Source organism: Colletotrichum phormii (assembly GCF_030913505.1).
Source record: "Colletotrichum phormii strain CBS 102054 chromosome Unknown BDP81scaffold_33, whole genome shotgun sequence".
Lineage (NCBI taxonomy): Eukaryota > Fungi > Ascomycota > Sordariomycetes > Glomerellales > Glomerellaceae > Colletotrichum > Colletotrichum phormii.
This window is the reverse complement of record NW_026851475.1, coordinates 241722-256288: the sequence shown is the minus strand read 5'-3', so window position 1 is coordinate 256288 and position 14567 is coordinate 241722. Positions and strand designations below refer to the sequence as shown.

Sequence of the window (14567 nt, the reverse complement as noted above, 5' to 3'; positions counted from 1 at the left end):
AGCGGAGTGTTCCAAGTGATGAGGGCGACTGTAAGGGTATTAATTGAAGGGTGCGCCACTGATTGTGACCGGCCGAGGCCTTCGTACCCCGTAATACCTGACGATGGAACTGGTCAGCACAGGATGACTTCATTCCCGTCAAGCTGCCCATATGTATGCTGCCAGTATGAATTATCGCCAAGAACCCGAGCTATGACGTCAAATCTTTGTGGGTTGAGAGCATTCACCTATTCTTGGGGTGGGGGAATTGGGCCGATCGCCAATTGAAGACCGGTGGATGACTGAGTTTGAGACAAGATCTCCGGAAGTTACTAGGCCAATGAGACTGGAGTTATTAGCAAAACTCTACCGAAACAGCTAGGTCGATGTTCAAGTCAAGTATGAAGGAACATCTGCATGAAAATGGCATCGTTAGATCCCAGGCCCGTTGTGGTTCCAGTCTGTAAGATCTCAAGGTTGCGGCAAGCATCATGAATACTGGTCCAGATCAACCCGCGCGACCTTCAATACTGGTGCAAACATCAGTTAAACTCGCGTTCCTTCCATACCAACAGTTGAAGAAGACACGTAGAGAGAAATATGACGGGGGCTGAACCAGACCATGAGATACTATCAATGGCAAGAGATGGGCCGAGGAGTACGACACATCTCTCTGCACAAAGCTCTCGCCAACGGAGAAATTATTTTTGGCAAACTAGATGTGACCGAGAATCTGCTCAATTGGTCAGGTACAAGACTGGCAACTGACTCAAAGCTCATGGTATGTAGTTGAGCCAAGCATTTTCTTCTTTCCTGGTAATCATCTGATGTCCCCAAAGACGCAAGTCGAGACTATGGGGCAAGGCAATGCGGTCGTAATTGGTGGTCTTGACCTTCGTCCGAGATCATCCTTTCATGGTCGATAGACGTGGAGACTGTCCCTGAATCGAATTAACGCAGCAAGTTAAAGCCAGCCGGGGATCGCTTACATCAGAGTGGAATATTGAGATGGGTGTAATGTTGGCATTGATTAACCCACCTTCTTCTTCAAGCTATTCCGGTGGCTTTTCCGTATGGTCGCTCGGAGACGGTGGAAACAGTCTCATTCGTGCAAAATAAGTCGACAGCGAAGATCGCTACTCAGCCCGGGCGATCTGAAGGGTTCGGCAAGATGCAACCACCGCTCGGCGTTCTGAAGGATTCGGGAAACCGTCGCTAGGCTCAATGAGTCCCAAGATGAACTGGCGGTACTACGCTTGCTGGCCCATTTGGCAATGGTAGCTGCAGAAGGCATGTACAACCCTGCAGACTTGGGGAATGTCTGGAGTGAGGGCTGGTCCGCCGGGCCAGTCGGGGTGCGTAAACCAGAGATCGCAAATGGCCTCCATTGTGTCCCGCTGCGATCGCTCGCAAGGCTCTGCTTGCAAATTCGCCTGCGTTGTGTTACTCGTCGAATCCTCGTCTTCGCGGATTTTGCTCTCTCCTTTCCCTCGAGATCCAGGCGTTTTCCCCTTGTTTGTGGGTTTCTGTTGATCGAATACGAGCCGTTTGATGTTCAGGTCCCAATCTCCTGCGTTGTAGAATGCCAAGGTTGAATCGATATAAACGTCTTGGCGCCAGCGACTCAGTTGGAATGGTGACACTAACAGCGGTGATAGCCTGAGTGTTGGAATAGGCATACATTAGGCAGCAGGAGGTTGCTGCCGCGGTCCGTTCCAGCCACGGTGGTCCGTGTGGCTCAGCCACACGAGGGTGGTATACCCCAGACTTCCTGCCGCCGCTGGCACCTGGTTAGACTTCCACAAAAGAACAACAAGAACAAGCAATATCACCACTACAGTCGGTGATCGTTGCTACCCACGATACTCGAGTATTCCTTTTCCACCTGTGAATCCAACACTGAGAGTTGAGGAGGAGGTCACGGAACCCGCCTTAAGCAGGCAGAACAAGAGGACTGGCCGTCATTGTCTTTTATCCTCGTGCTTGGTCAGAAGTAAGAAAATGGTGGAGTGGGCAGTTGGACCGCACGATGATTGGAAAGCAAAGTTTGGCAGTGCAGAATGCCAATAGTCGCAGTCTTGGCAGCTAATCCCCCTTTTCAATAGTGCAACATGCCAAGGTTGCGGGTAGATGCACAGGTCAATCACCACCCCTCTCACTTCTCTCATTATGACGGGCATACTGTCTTAGAGTTATAGAGTTCGCTGCTAAGTGATCGCAAAGTGCCGAAAAGTTACAAGGAAGTCAGTTGTAGGAGTTTCGTTTCGCGTCTGTGTTGTTCTGTAGTTGAGAACTCGCCGTGAGATGGTCTTTTAATGTGCGGTAAAAGGTGTAAAGAAGTGGGAGCCGGCCTCTCAATTCTTAACTCACTGACAACCGATCACCTCAAGGCTCAAGCAACCTAGCCAGGGGTCATCCCCACACACTCATCATGACAATGCCCCCATCAGATCAGCAGTGCGTCTGCTCAGATAGGCGACGGCTTCCGCTGTGCGCACGGCGACGCTCTGCTTTGAGTTATTCCTCCAACGACCAGTCCTCGTTCATTTAGACAGCATCTTGGCGTTCATCTATCTCTTGGGGGCCGCGCGCAAAAGCCACTCATCCTGCTGATCCGAAACATAGCAGCTGTGCGGTTCTAGCGCAGGGTCACACCTTCAGCGTTACTGCGAACGGCTGCCCAGCTGGGGCGGCACTGGTTCGTTCTTCTGCCCCCGGTGGGTTCAGCTAGGCCCTGCCAGTGACAGCCGAATGAGCCTATTCCAACCCCTGCACCCCCCAACCCAACCTATCCATACCAAAAGCCGGGCAACACCACACAGGAATCGTTCTCTCGCGTTCCTTTTAGGAAGTACATTTGCGCCGAGTCATCTGGTTCTGGTACCCTGGTCGCCATGGGACGGGCCAAGACGTGAGTCTCCCTTACTCGTGCCGTTCATCTCAGTGTAACGGTCTCGTTAGAAGTCAATCACCTCTCGCCGTATGCGTTGACGAAGACGTCTCTGTCGACGGAATTTTCGTCCAGTCTCTCCGTTGCCCTGGTATGTTTGTGAGATCATCCTGGCTTACACAGATGGCGAAATAAACAAGGGCCTCGATGGAGGCAACGGATGTGTTTAGTTGGAAACGCCCAGCAATGCACTTGTTAACGTGGAGTCTTGGACCGGCCTCCTTCCAAGTTCCCACAACCACCAACGGCACCATCTTCCTAAGTCTAAACCAGAAGCCAAGATCGAGAGATTGTTCATATATAAGACTCTGCCATCGACGGGTCGGACCAACGGTTCTTCTTTCTCCTCATCGCGCCCTTTCAATCTTTCATTCTTTTTCCTGTTCATCCCATTCCATCAACTCCGGTAGTGCTAGTCACCCGCTTCAAGATCTTTACCTCTTATTTCGTCCAAATCAATTCCATAACCAGCCTACTTATTACAGATCCGTCAACATGAAGTTCTCCGCCGTCACCTTCATGGCCGCTCTGGCCGCGGCTTCGCCTGCCAACATCGTCACCGCCCGCAACGAACTTGCTCTCCGTCAGGCCGCCGAGGCGTGCAACATTGGCTACTGCACCCAAGGCGGCGGTACCACCGGTGGTGCTGGCGGTTCCAGCGTTACCGTCAAGACCGTCGATGAGCTCGTCGCTGCTGCTAAGAAGGAGGGGCCCCTTATCATCGTCATCTCCGGCGCCATCTCCGGCAGCGCCAAGGTCCGCGTCTCTTCTGACAAGACCATCATTGGAGAGAAGGGTAGCTGTAAGTATCCTCGAGAACCTGGTCACTGTCTCCGAAGCGCTGTTGTCCTAACATCAATACCCTTGCAGCTCTCACCAACGTCGGCCTGTACGTCCGCCAGGTCAAGAACGTCATCATCCGCAACCTAAAGATCGGCGGTGTCAAGGCCACCAATGGCGATGCCATTGGCATTGATGAGTCTACCAACGTTTGGGTTGACCATTGCGACCTTTCCGGTGACCTGAGCGGAGGCAAGGATGACCTTGATGGCCTTCTCGATATCTCCCACGGCGCTGACTGGATCACGGTCTCCAACGTCTACTTCCACGACCACGTAAGTGTCTCCTAGCTTCTATCTCATACTCCTCAACAAGTTCTAGACTAACATCATCAACAATAGTGGAAGGGATCCCTGGTCGGTCACTCTGACAGTAACGGCAGCGAGGACAAGGGCAAGCTCCACGTCACCTACGCCAACAACCACTGGACCAACATTAACTCCCGCACTCCCCTCGTCCGCTTCGGTACCGTCCACGTCGTCAACTCCTACTACGACAAGCTCCTGCTCACCGGCATCAACTCCCGCATGGGCGCTCAGGTCCTTGTCCAGAGCACCGCGTTCAACAGCTGCCCCGCTGAGGCCATCTTCTTCGCCGACTCTAAGGAGACCGGCTACGCCGTCGCTGAGGATGTCGACCTCGGTGGCTCGAAGAACTCTGTCCCCAAGGGAACTCTCACCTCTGCCTCGCTGCCCTACAAGATTGCCGCCCTCGGCTCCGGCAAGGTCGCCGGTTCCGTTCCCGGCGCCGCTGGCCAGAAGTTGTAAGCTGGTTTATCAGCCAGTTTGGATGTCTTAATCATGGAGGGATGAACCGATATTTCTTTGTACATACTTGACTCAGTATATATGAGTTACGCCGATGGTCTGGCGATATCCGCCACTTTTGTGCACATACGGGGTCAAACTGTTTGCCAGAGCTGGATTATTTGGAGGCATTGTATATAAATCTGCCGTTTACTCAGTAAACTGAACAATATTCTTTCTCCCAACCTGACTCCCATTTCTAGTGAAACGAACGATCATCTCTATCTTCCGTCTACCCATGTGAGGTTCATCTATAATCAGGCAAAAAACTGCACGAGAAATTGTACCATCAAAGCGAGCGTCCTGCTATAACTTCAACTTTTCTCTCATAGATCCGATACCACATTTTCGTCCCGCTTCTTGATGCGGGGGAAGCAAAGCCACACGATAGCCACAACTGCGATAAGCGACAAGATGATCGGTTGGAGTACAGCAACACCCTTGCTCGTCGCAATCGCGCCGATGATGAACGGGAAGACCGTTCCGCCGGTACCTCCAATAGCCATCGCAAAGCCAATAGCGCTTACGTGGATGTGCTTCGGAAGCAGCTTGGCTGTCATCATGACAGCTCCAGGGAACATCGGCCCGAGAAAGAACCCAAGGAAAGCCACAGCAATAGCCGAAACGATGAACTGCGGGACGAGCCAGAAGAGGAGTTGAAGAGCGAGGCAGATGGCGATGTAGATGCTAATGCATAGCCTTTCCCCGTACCGCTCTGTCACAAACCCCAAAGTAGCGCGTCCCAGGGCTTGGCCCGCCCAGAAGCCGGTCGCAGAAATACCAGATGCGTAGGCGGATGCTTTTCGGACGCGTAACATGAACGTGACGATCCAGCCTCCGAGACCAACTGAGAACCCGAGTTAGCAACAGTGAATGCGACGCAGACGGGGGATCCCACCTTCGACACCCATGTACGCGAAAAAGAACACAGAGCAAAGCCAGGTGACTTTGGATTTAAGTGCAACTCTAGTGCCGGCGCCTCCATTGCCATCGTTCTCGTGCGCATGCTCGGCGCGGTACACGGCGCCGGTCTTTTGCCAGAAGGCGACGGTGAGGCCGACGAGTTCAAGAACAGATGCACCGACCTGCGAATCGTTAGCATGACCACAGGCACGGCGAATTGCTACTGGACTTACCATGACATAGTAGTAGTTGTACCAAGGCAGCTTGGCAGTGACAACCATTGAAGTAGCGATCAACGGAGAAATCAAAGCTCCTACGGAATAGAAAGAGTGCAGGAACCCCTGAATTGTGTTTGCCTTATCCATGGCGCCAACCCAAGCGCAGAAGCACGCATCCGTCAGTCCGTTGCCAAAACCACTGATCGTGTTGGCCACAATGAGTGCTGGGTATGGAGGATGTAAGGCCAGGACGATGTATGTGATGATGTGACACAGAGGGGCCATGATAGCCACGCCTCTCTGGCCAAATTTTTGGTGGATCCTGGCGTTGGTGAAGGCCGCGACCGAGTAACCGGCAAATGGAGTCAGGAAGATCAGCGAGACGACGGTATAGCTGAGTTCGTAGTAAGTTTCAAGCTGTGGAAGAGTAAGAATGACAAGTCCAATGCGAGTTCCTGAACATCAAAACGAAAGAGGAGCAAACCTACGTAGGGAATCAGAGCCTATGGGATGTTAGTGCCTGTTTGCAAATCGTTGACATATCGACGTTTACTCACACCGACTGCTGCGTCGTTCATACCGGCAATGGCAAACGAAAAGAAAGCGAAGCCCAGTCTTCCCATGTTGCCCCTTGGCGAGTTCCATCGTTCGATAGCTCCATGAGCATTCGGCGGGGGGCTGTCGTCGGGCACGTCTGACGATTGATGTTCTTCGGGACCATCCTTCTTCGGTGAGGCGTTGCCGAGTGCCCGACCGCTTGAACTCAGACGGCCGAGTTCGTAGGGCTCCAAAGTGAAGGTTTTTTGATGCAGCGCGTCGGATCGCGCCTCGGTGGCGGTTTGTGACATGTTGAAGGGTGTTGGTCAGTCACCAGCGCAACCAAGCCTACTGAAACCTGTCTTCAAAGGAATCGAGCTTTGGGAAAGGTAACAATGGCAGAACACAGAGATGAAGTTAAGAAGGCAGAACGACTGCCACGATAATAACAAGATCATCGAACCTGGCGGTCTGGTGACTTCGCTTCAATGCCCGAGAACTGGGCGGGGTGAATTCGACGGCGAGCTTCCACCGACGATTATCCGGAGCATCTGGGGTTCCAAGGTTCCTTTCTCGGAGTAAGACGCGGAGCGCTAGCGGAGTATCGGTCGGAAACATTCCTGACTAACACACGTAGACCAGGCGAGGAGGCGGTTTTTCTCGTTGATGATTCGTTGGTTCGGTCAAACAACACCCAGTCATGTTGACTCGGCCCAGTCTTAGGTAAGGTTAGAAAGGCGATCGGATTTGCTCCACTGGGCCGAGTCACCGAGGAAGAGGCAGGTTACCGCGTCGTGATGCGAAAGCGAAACGTTTACACCCATTCCAACCAACAAAGCTCCGAAAGTTTGAGCGAGATCATAGAACCTAATAATCTAAAGATTATATCTTAGTGTGCAACGTAGAGCATTTATGTAAGATTTGTACAGCAAAATCGATGAGAGTGACGACGAATATGGTGATAAGATAGGAGTTTCGATTGACCGCGTGGAAGTTAAAGTAAACAATACTACATGTAACCTAAAGTGGTTCGTATTGAATCAGTACTTGTATGACCTATAAGAATTGTAAGAAAACCTAGAGACCGGTGTATCAGAGTCACTGCCGGCTTTCCTTAGCATAAGACGGCAATTCTGCAAGGCTTCATACTAAATCTGTCGGATTGGAAGCCCAATTCGGCCGCGAGTAAGGGCAGAGCATGGGCCACCTCGAGGGAGTACAATTAGACCTCGACTACCCACCCAACCTCCGGTTGAACCTCCGGTTGGAATCTCCCTTCTACTCCTTACGCAGAATCAATCAATACAGAGATATTGATACTTCGTCACCCCCAGGACCCTACGGTTCGAACCAACTTCCCTGTGAAAGGAATACCAACATAATCCAACACTCTAAGTTGTCATTGCTAACCCCTGAGTGCTTCGCATTGGGCCCAAGTGATGATCTAATGCCAATGTGTCTTCCTATTACGATATCTGGTCTCATGCGATTGTTCTCGCAATCGTTCGAGAACAAAGACGATCCAGGTTTCGAGACAATTCCCATGATCGCGGGACCAAGATCTCACTGTGCAACGTTTCTCAACTCAATTTCTAGGCCAAAGTCTACCTCGCTTCCGATCAAGCCATCACGGGTGCCGAGCGCCCATCTTGCATTTCAGAAAAGCCTAGAAGCTTTCGTGAAGAAGAGACAGTCTTGGATCTTGTTTTCAAAATATTGATTTTCGTGCCGGGGTCCCAAGAGACTGACCAACGGGGGGTCGTGCCAAGTTGAGATGTCTGTCTTCTGTGGCACCAACAAAGAATACGTCTCGGGCGCGCTGTAAGAACAGCGGTGAATCATTGGAGCAAGTTACATACATCCCAACAACAAACTTAATGGGAAATGAAGATGCATCACAGACAAGAAAGTCACTTGCCTGAGTTCACAACGCCCAGCCTGCGCCAGATGTGGAAATCTTCCAGTATCGCCTAATAATACCAGCGGTCATCAACAAATTTCTCGCAAATTCGATAATCACTTCATTTGCACATCATTTATTTCGTATCTTATGAGAGACCTGGGTTAGTCAACTTGTCAACCGCTAATCAAAAAGATGTGTTACACCAGCTGAGGCAGTGAACCGATTGTGGCCCCCAGCATGTCGTACAAATATTGGCTCTCCATCACTGCAGCGCCTCGGACATGCATCCAGCCGTATGTTGACCAACTGAGGATTGCAACATGGCGAGATAGAGCCATTTCTATTGGTGTCTTTATCGTACTGTGTCACAGTGTTTAAGCTATACAGATCGCAGAGACGATACCGTGATTAACAGGGGGACGCAGGCAGGGGTAGGGGTGCCTGCGTGTTTGCTGTTGTAACAATCGAACTTGCTTCGATTCCTCCCTTGTTCAAGCAGATCGAAAAATAAAGGCGTTTACTTTATCCCTGGTGCCTAGATGCGCCAAGTAGGTGATACGGACCATGTGGTTGGTCGTGTCTAGACAATGATGGAAGAATCGCGGCGGCGACCAACAGACCCGGTTGGTTGAGTTGAGATGCCAATGCTGTTGGTCCTCCTCCCGCGTCGATGAAAAGGAGCGCCAGTGGCACATTCCGATCAATCTTTCCCTTCGGGTGAGTTGTGACACCAACCTCGGAACGCTCTTCCCCATTCATTATCAAGGGCGTGGCATCGCTCAAGCTCAAGTTTCTAGACTTGTCACTAGCATACATCTCAGATTATGAGCTATCTCTCAATCGATTCATCTCTTCACGTACATAATTCTCTGCAAGATGGCGGAAGTTCCTGGAGTCTCCAATCACAAAAAATCTTCGCCAACACACAATGAATTGAACAGAGGTGACAACACAGGTGGAGCTGGCCTTGATGCTTCAGCTTCGTACGAGGAGAAGTACGGTGATGCTATGGGACAAAGAACAAGCGACACCAATACCGACTCGATTACCCCAAGGACAGCTGGAGAGAATGAAAAGATTCGATCAAGCCTTGTCCGCAAGTTCGATAACAGGCTGGTGCCTGCCATGTTCCTAGCCCATCTGCTCTTCTTTCTCGACAAGAGCAATATCGCTCTCGCTCGCATCAATGGACTCGAACAAGATCTAAAGCTGAAAGGCAACCAATTCAACACGGCTCTAGCTATGTTCTTCATCCTCAACATCTTGTTCAACATTCCAGGAAACCTAGCCGTGCGCCGTGTCGGAGGCGCGATTTGGCTGCCAGCCTTGATCATCTCATGGGGAATAGTCACCACTCTCAGCGGCTTCATCACCAATTTTGTCGGCCTCTGCATCACACGCGCTTTTCTTGGCTTGACCGAAAGCTCGTTTCTCGGCGGGGTCTTGATCTACCTCGGCTTCTTCTACACTGCCGACGAGCTCATCCTTCGTGTGGGCTTGTTCTACTCGAGCACCGCCCTAGCTGGGTTCCTTGGTGGCCTGATGGCTGCTGGGCTTGGGCAGATCAAGGTCCACGGCTACGACGGGTGGCCGTGGATCTTCTTCATTGAAGGGTCCTTGACCGTCTTACTTGGTCTTCTGCTGCTACTCGTGCTGCCACACACCCCCGCTGACGCCAAATTCCTGTCATCGACCGAGAAAACTCTCGCTGTTCAGAGGATGCATTGTCAAGATCGATGGCACTATCTCGGCAACCCTCGCTTGTCGGACCAAGAATCAGCAGGGGAAGATCAAGTGAGTGACAGGTTGAGGCTCCAGAACAAGAAGGATCCTCTCACCTGGAAAACCGTTCTCGGCGCGATTGGCAACGTCGTCACCATTTTGATGGCCCTCGGCAGCTTCTGCTCCATTCAGGCTATTTACAGCTTTTCCATGTTCTTCCCCACCATCATAACTGCCATGGGATACAAAAGGCTGCAAGCATCACTGATGACGGCTCCGCCGAACTTTGCGGCCTTGATCTTCACCATTGGCATATCATTCTGGAGTCGTCGGTCTGGAAAGACCGCACTGCCCTTGAATTTCTGCAGTATGACTGGTATATTTGGATACATCCTGATGATCATCGGGGCTCATGTCGGTCCGGCACCAACATTCATGAACATCAAGATTCAGTATGCCGGCTCGTTCTTCGTTGCCATGTCGGTCAACGCAACACCCCCGCTGGCACTCACTTGGATGAGCATCAACGCATCTCCGCATTTTGTTCGCGCTGTAGCACTGGGCTTCTTGCTTTCAATTGGGAACTCAGCTGCTTTTCTCGCCTCCTTTACTTACATCAGCAATGAACAACCCAGGTATGTCGCTCCGATGAAAGTCTTGCGCGTTTAACCTCACTGACTCTGATTTCTTAGATATCTCAAAGGGCACTTCATCAACTTTGGCTGTCTAGTTGGGTTGTTGGTGATTGGAATCGTTTTGCCCCTGTACATGAAACGAGAGAACAAGAAACGCGCGCGAGGAGAGCGTGACTTCCGACTAGAAGAGAGTCAAAGGGACGGCCTATCTGCAGAAGAGCATGAATTTAGACTTGGGTGGATGCATCCTAGTTTCCGTTTCAAGTTCTGATTTGGCTGATGGAAGGTAGCACAGTAAATGTGTATGTTGGAAAATGATACACGACGTGGACAGATTTAGAGACTTATTTACATGAACACACGCAGGACTCAGGAGAAGCACACCTTTCAGATTGTTGATTTGATCTCTTAACTTTCGCTGACCATCGCTTGAAATCAACTGATTGGTCTCCTCCATATATGTATATAACAATGATGAATGAGTGACTATGGCCCAAAAAGTATGATGTATGTCCTGTATCGTCACGTAACTAGCGCTCGGCGAAATGAAACCATCACCAGAACCAAGGTACGTACCATCAGGTAAACGCCGACGGAACATTATCTCCGACACTAATGCAATGCGTAGGAATCCGCCCGCCAATTTCGCGATTCATTGCCGAGGTGGATCTTCCGTCCTTCGACCTCCTTTCTAAAGTTCCGCCTCTCTTTGCCGGACCTCTTAACATCAGACGACGTCAAATCTCGGCACAGAGCCGACAGAATCTGTGCGGGCCGTGCTATGTTGCAAGACGGCTTCACCAAAGCGCAAGAAGAGACTCATACCAACACCAACAGACACAGACAATGGCGGCGGGACACGGCCTCTTCTTCTTCATTCCCGGCAACCCAGGACTCGTCGATTACTACACCGACTTCTTCGATGCGCTAAAGGCCCGTATCGGCTGGGCCGACGGCCACATTCACGTTCACGGCCGCGATCTCTTTGGGTTTAGAGATGACAGCCACGAGCCATTCAGCAAAGACAGTCCGCCGTATGATGTGGAACATCAGATTGAGCTTGTTTTTGACCATTTGGCATCGTTGCGGCGGACAGACTCCTCGCGCAATGCACCGGGCAAGAAAGGCGAGCCATATGACTTTGTCGTTATCGCGGGCCACTCTGTCGGTAGCTACATTGCCCTGGAAATCTTCCACCGGCACCTAAAGGATCCCTCGCGAGCCCCGCATCTCAAGCTTCTCACGGGCATGCTGCTCTTTCCCACCGTCACACATATTTCTCAGTCGCCGAGCGGGAAGCAAATGGAACTCATCCGCACGACGCCATTTCTCAACAACACCGCACACATCGTCGCCCAAAAGTTTCTGAACCTTTGGCCGGCGGTAGCGCTAAGGTGGTTCGTTGGCAATATCCTGGGCTTCGGCCCCAAGGCAGCAGATGTCACTACTAGTTTCTTGAAAAGTCGGGATGGAGTATGGCAAGCGATTCACATGGGCAAGGATGAGATGAAAGTTATTACCGAGGAGAAGTGGGATAAGGAACTCTGGGAGGTCGAAGAGGACGATGTGGGGAACGTCAAGAGAGCGGCTCCTAGGTTCTTCTTCTTCTTCGCGAAAAAGGACCATTGGGTTGGGGACCATTTCCGGGACCACTTCATTAGAGCCCGAGAGAAGCATATCGAGAACGGTTGGGCGAGGGTTGAGATTGACGACACCGGGCTTCCTCACGCGTTCTGCACCACGGAAAAGAATAGTGAGATCATAGCCGCAAAGGTCGCCGAATGGTTGAAAGAGGTCTGGGATGGCTTGGCTCAGCCAACAGCATGATCATGCAGTGAGTGTCTCTTTTCATCATGATTACGAGGAACAGGCTTTGTGTGTATAATATTAAACAATAGACAGTAGTTGTATTCCAAGAAAATTCCAACGCTTCTGATCTTACATGAAATAACTAGAATGATAAGAGCGGAAGTCAGACGGAAACCTCGCCTTCTTCCCCTCCCAAGGTAACCGAAAAGAAATGCCCTTTTGAGGTGTTTGGATATGTCCGGGTTTTACCATCAACTCTAGACCATGAAGTTGTCGTGATGACACCGCCAATAATCTGGGGAAAGTCTACAACACCATGCTTCACTGATTCTGTTGAAGAACTCAGGAGGGCATAGGCCTTCCAATCTGCATGCTCTGAACGCTCGCAGTCTGATAACTCGTCAGCGCCTGCCTAGGATCTACACCACATCAGGTGCTTACCTCTGCTTCAGTCTTGTTCTTTCTTCTTCTCATCAAGCCATAGACAAACGCTCCCATTGCCAGGAGTGACACACCAGCTGGACTCTCTGTTAGCTAACAACTCATCGAACGAGTCTCGACGAATGACTTACCAACACCTCCAAAGACACCTAATAACACAACAGCCGTGGGAGTACCGCCCGCTCCCTTGGGAGTACCCGTTGATGATGCTGAAGACATGGGGGCAGACGCCGACGCCGGGGGAGGCGGCATCGGGAATGGGCTGGCTCCAACAAGAGGCATAGTGAGCCCACTGGCTGGTGGAGGAGGACGCGGCGGAGTACTCATCGGCGGCGCTGGCGGCGGTGGTGATGTCTGGACTGGCGGGGCCGGTGGTGGCGGGGGAGGCTGATTGACCGGGGGCGGCGCTACCGGTGTCGCAGTCACCGTGACTGTTGTCGGGACCATGATCATCACAGTCTGTGTCGCGGCCGGAGGCGTCACCGTCACGAAGATGGTAACTGTCGGTACGTTGGCGTTATTGTTCGGAGGCAATCCCGTGGCTCCGGGCTGTCCAGGTGCTGCTGGCGTGGCTTGAGGTTGGCCGCTGAGGAGGCCGAGAACTGAGAGAAGCTGGTTCGGGTCGAGAGGCAGCGCGTTGGCGTTCGGTGCTCCAGCTTTCTTTGCTGCAGCGGCGGCGACAGCTTGAGCGTTTGCTGCTTCGGCATCTTGCATCTGTCGGCGGACATCTCGAATCTCCTCCTCTTCCTCATCGCGCTTGGCGACGTTGCGATTTCCCATATCCATCACTTGCTTCACCCTCCACGCCGATGATGTTATTGCTGATGTGGTTCGTAGAACTTCTGCTTCGATCGGTACGTTGGTTCACGGTCTAAAACATCTCCAATTCGGTAGACGAGCCGAGAGGTCGTGAGGCAATGCCAAGCGTATCGCAGATGCGCTTGTCGTGCTAGTCCGGTAGTGAATAACCGAGAGGAAGGGTCCTGTGATGCTAGATAGGCAGTGGCCAGGGTTGTGAGCGAGGTGGAACCCATGCACTTCTTATTCAGGCCTTGTGCTCGTCCATTCTGTCAGTCTCTGCTAGTTCCATCCATCATTTGACTTCTGGCTCGTGTCAAACTTTCAAGGCCGAGGCGCCACCACTCGGGCCCTTTCGCGCTGGTCTACGGGGTTGAGATGTATCCCAAAGGGGCAAGTGGGCGTCAAGTTTCCGACTGACGGCTAGACATGATGGGAATTGGGTGTCATTACATGGTTGCCGAAGACAAGAGGAAAAGAAGGTGATCAATTGGGCCCGGCTTTGGCCCATTGGTTGAACGTGCGCCCCCCCACCCTCTTCTTTTCTCTTCTCCGGTTTGTTTTCTCTACTCTTAGAGTTCCTCTACTCTTAGAGTTCCTCTACTCTTAGAGTTCCTCTACTGTTTGTGTTGAGAGGAGAAGGAGGGTGTAGGGTCGGAGAGCCAAGGACTTCTATGCGTAGGCTCGTTGTGGGCAGCGACTGCGACGCTGCGTCGAAGCAGCCTCGGTGTTTCACAAAGGAGGCAGAAGTGGTCTAGAAGATGGGACGTCCAACGGCCTCAGTGTTTTGCGAAACCACTTTCTGTAACCTCTTGAGCCTCCTTGCGCTTCCCATGCATTTGGGTGTGGCCGGCCGTGCGGCGAGTCGCAGGCATCCCCGGACCATCTCGTACGAGGGTGAACCTGTTCCTCTCATTAACCTGAAGGTTTCTTTCTCGACCTGATTATCTAAATACGATTTAGCTCTTTCAGCCGTGTTCGCGATCTCAAATTGACGTCAGGACGATGATGAATAGCAGCTGGCTG

General features: G+C 51.7%; 4 protein-coding genes across 4 annotated transcripts; 3 read left to right on the top strand and 1 right to left on the bottom strand.

The window, feature by feature from the left end:
* Window positions 1-3424: 3424 nt before the first annotated feature.
* Window positions 3425-4536, top strand: BDP81DRAFT_333578 (pectate lyase; the record flags this gene model as incomplete). Its single annotated transcript, XM_060585677.1, has 3 exons — window positions 3425-3731; window positions 3800-4044; window positions 4111-4536. The coding sequence occupies 3 exons, from the start codon at window positions 3425-3427 to the stop codon at window positions 4534-4536; spliced, it is 978 nt and encodes a 325-aa protein (XP_060438764.1).
* On the bottom strand, window positions 4507-6730 carry BDP81DRAFT_360308 (major facilitator superfamily transporter). The gene is made up of 5 exons (XM_060586394.1): window positions 6254-6730; window positions 6185-6199; window positions 5712-6113; window positions 5474-5660; window positions 4507-5422 (listed from the first exon to the last, which is right to left on the bottom strand). Exons 1-5 carry the CDS (start codon window positions 6542-6544, stop codon window positions 4902-4904), a joined length of 1416 nt encoding a protein of 471 aa, XP_060438763.1. The 5' UTR covers window positions 6545-6730; the 3' UTR covers window positions 4507-4901.
* Window positions 6731-8373: 1643 nt separating this feature from the next.
* Window positions 8374-10527, top strand: BDP81DRAFT_465823 (major facilitator superfamily transporter; the record flags this gene model as incomplete). The annotated part of the gene is made up of 2 exons (XM_060594328.1): window positions 8374-8429; window positions 9078-10527. The coding sequence occupies 2 exons, from the start codon at window positions 8374-8376 to the stop codon at window positions 10525-10527; spliced, it is 1506 nt and encodes a 501-aa protein (XP_060438762.1).
* Window positions 10528-11210: 683 nt separating this feature from the next.
* Window positions 11211-12627, top strand: BDP81DRAFT_440777 (uncharacterized protein). The gene is made up of 2 exons (XM_060591545.1): window positions 11211-12327; window positions 12396-12627. Exon 1 carries the CDS (start codon window positions 11340-11342, stop codon window positions 12318-12320), a length of 981 nt encoding a protein of 326 aa, XP_060438761.1. The 5' UTR covers window positions 11211-11339; the 3' UTR covers window positions 12321-12327; window positions 12396-12627.
* Window positions 12628-14567: the final 1940 nt, after the last annotated feature.

Excerpts from the sequence above, each read along its gene's own strand:
- BDP81DRAFT_360308 (XM_060586394.1), bottom strand. The coding sequence starts at position 6,544 with ATGTCACAAACCGCCACCGAGGCGCGATCCGACGCGCTGCATCAAAAA. Across the intron at positions 5,661-5,711 it reads ACAACTACTACTATGTCATG|GTCGGTGCATCTGTTCTTGA; the intron begins GTAAGTCCAGTA and ends AACGATTCGCAG. Across the intron at positions 5,423-5,473 it reads CGCGTACATGGGTGTCGAAG|TTGGTCTCGGAGGCTGGATC; the intron begins GTGGGATCCCCC and ends TCGGGTTCTCAG.
- BDP81DRAFT_440777 (XM_060591545.1), top strand. The coding sequence starts at position 11,340 with ATGGCGGCGGGACACGGCCTCTTCTTCTTCATTCCCGGCAACCCAGGA.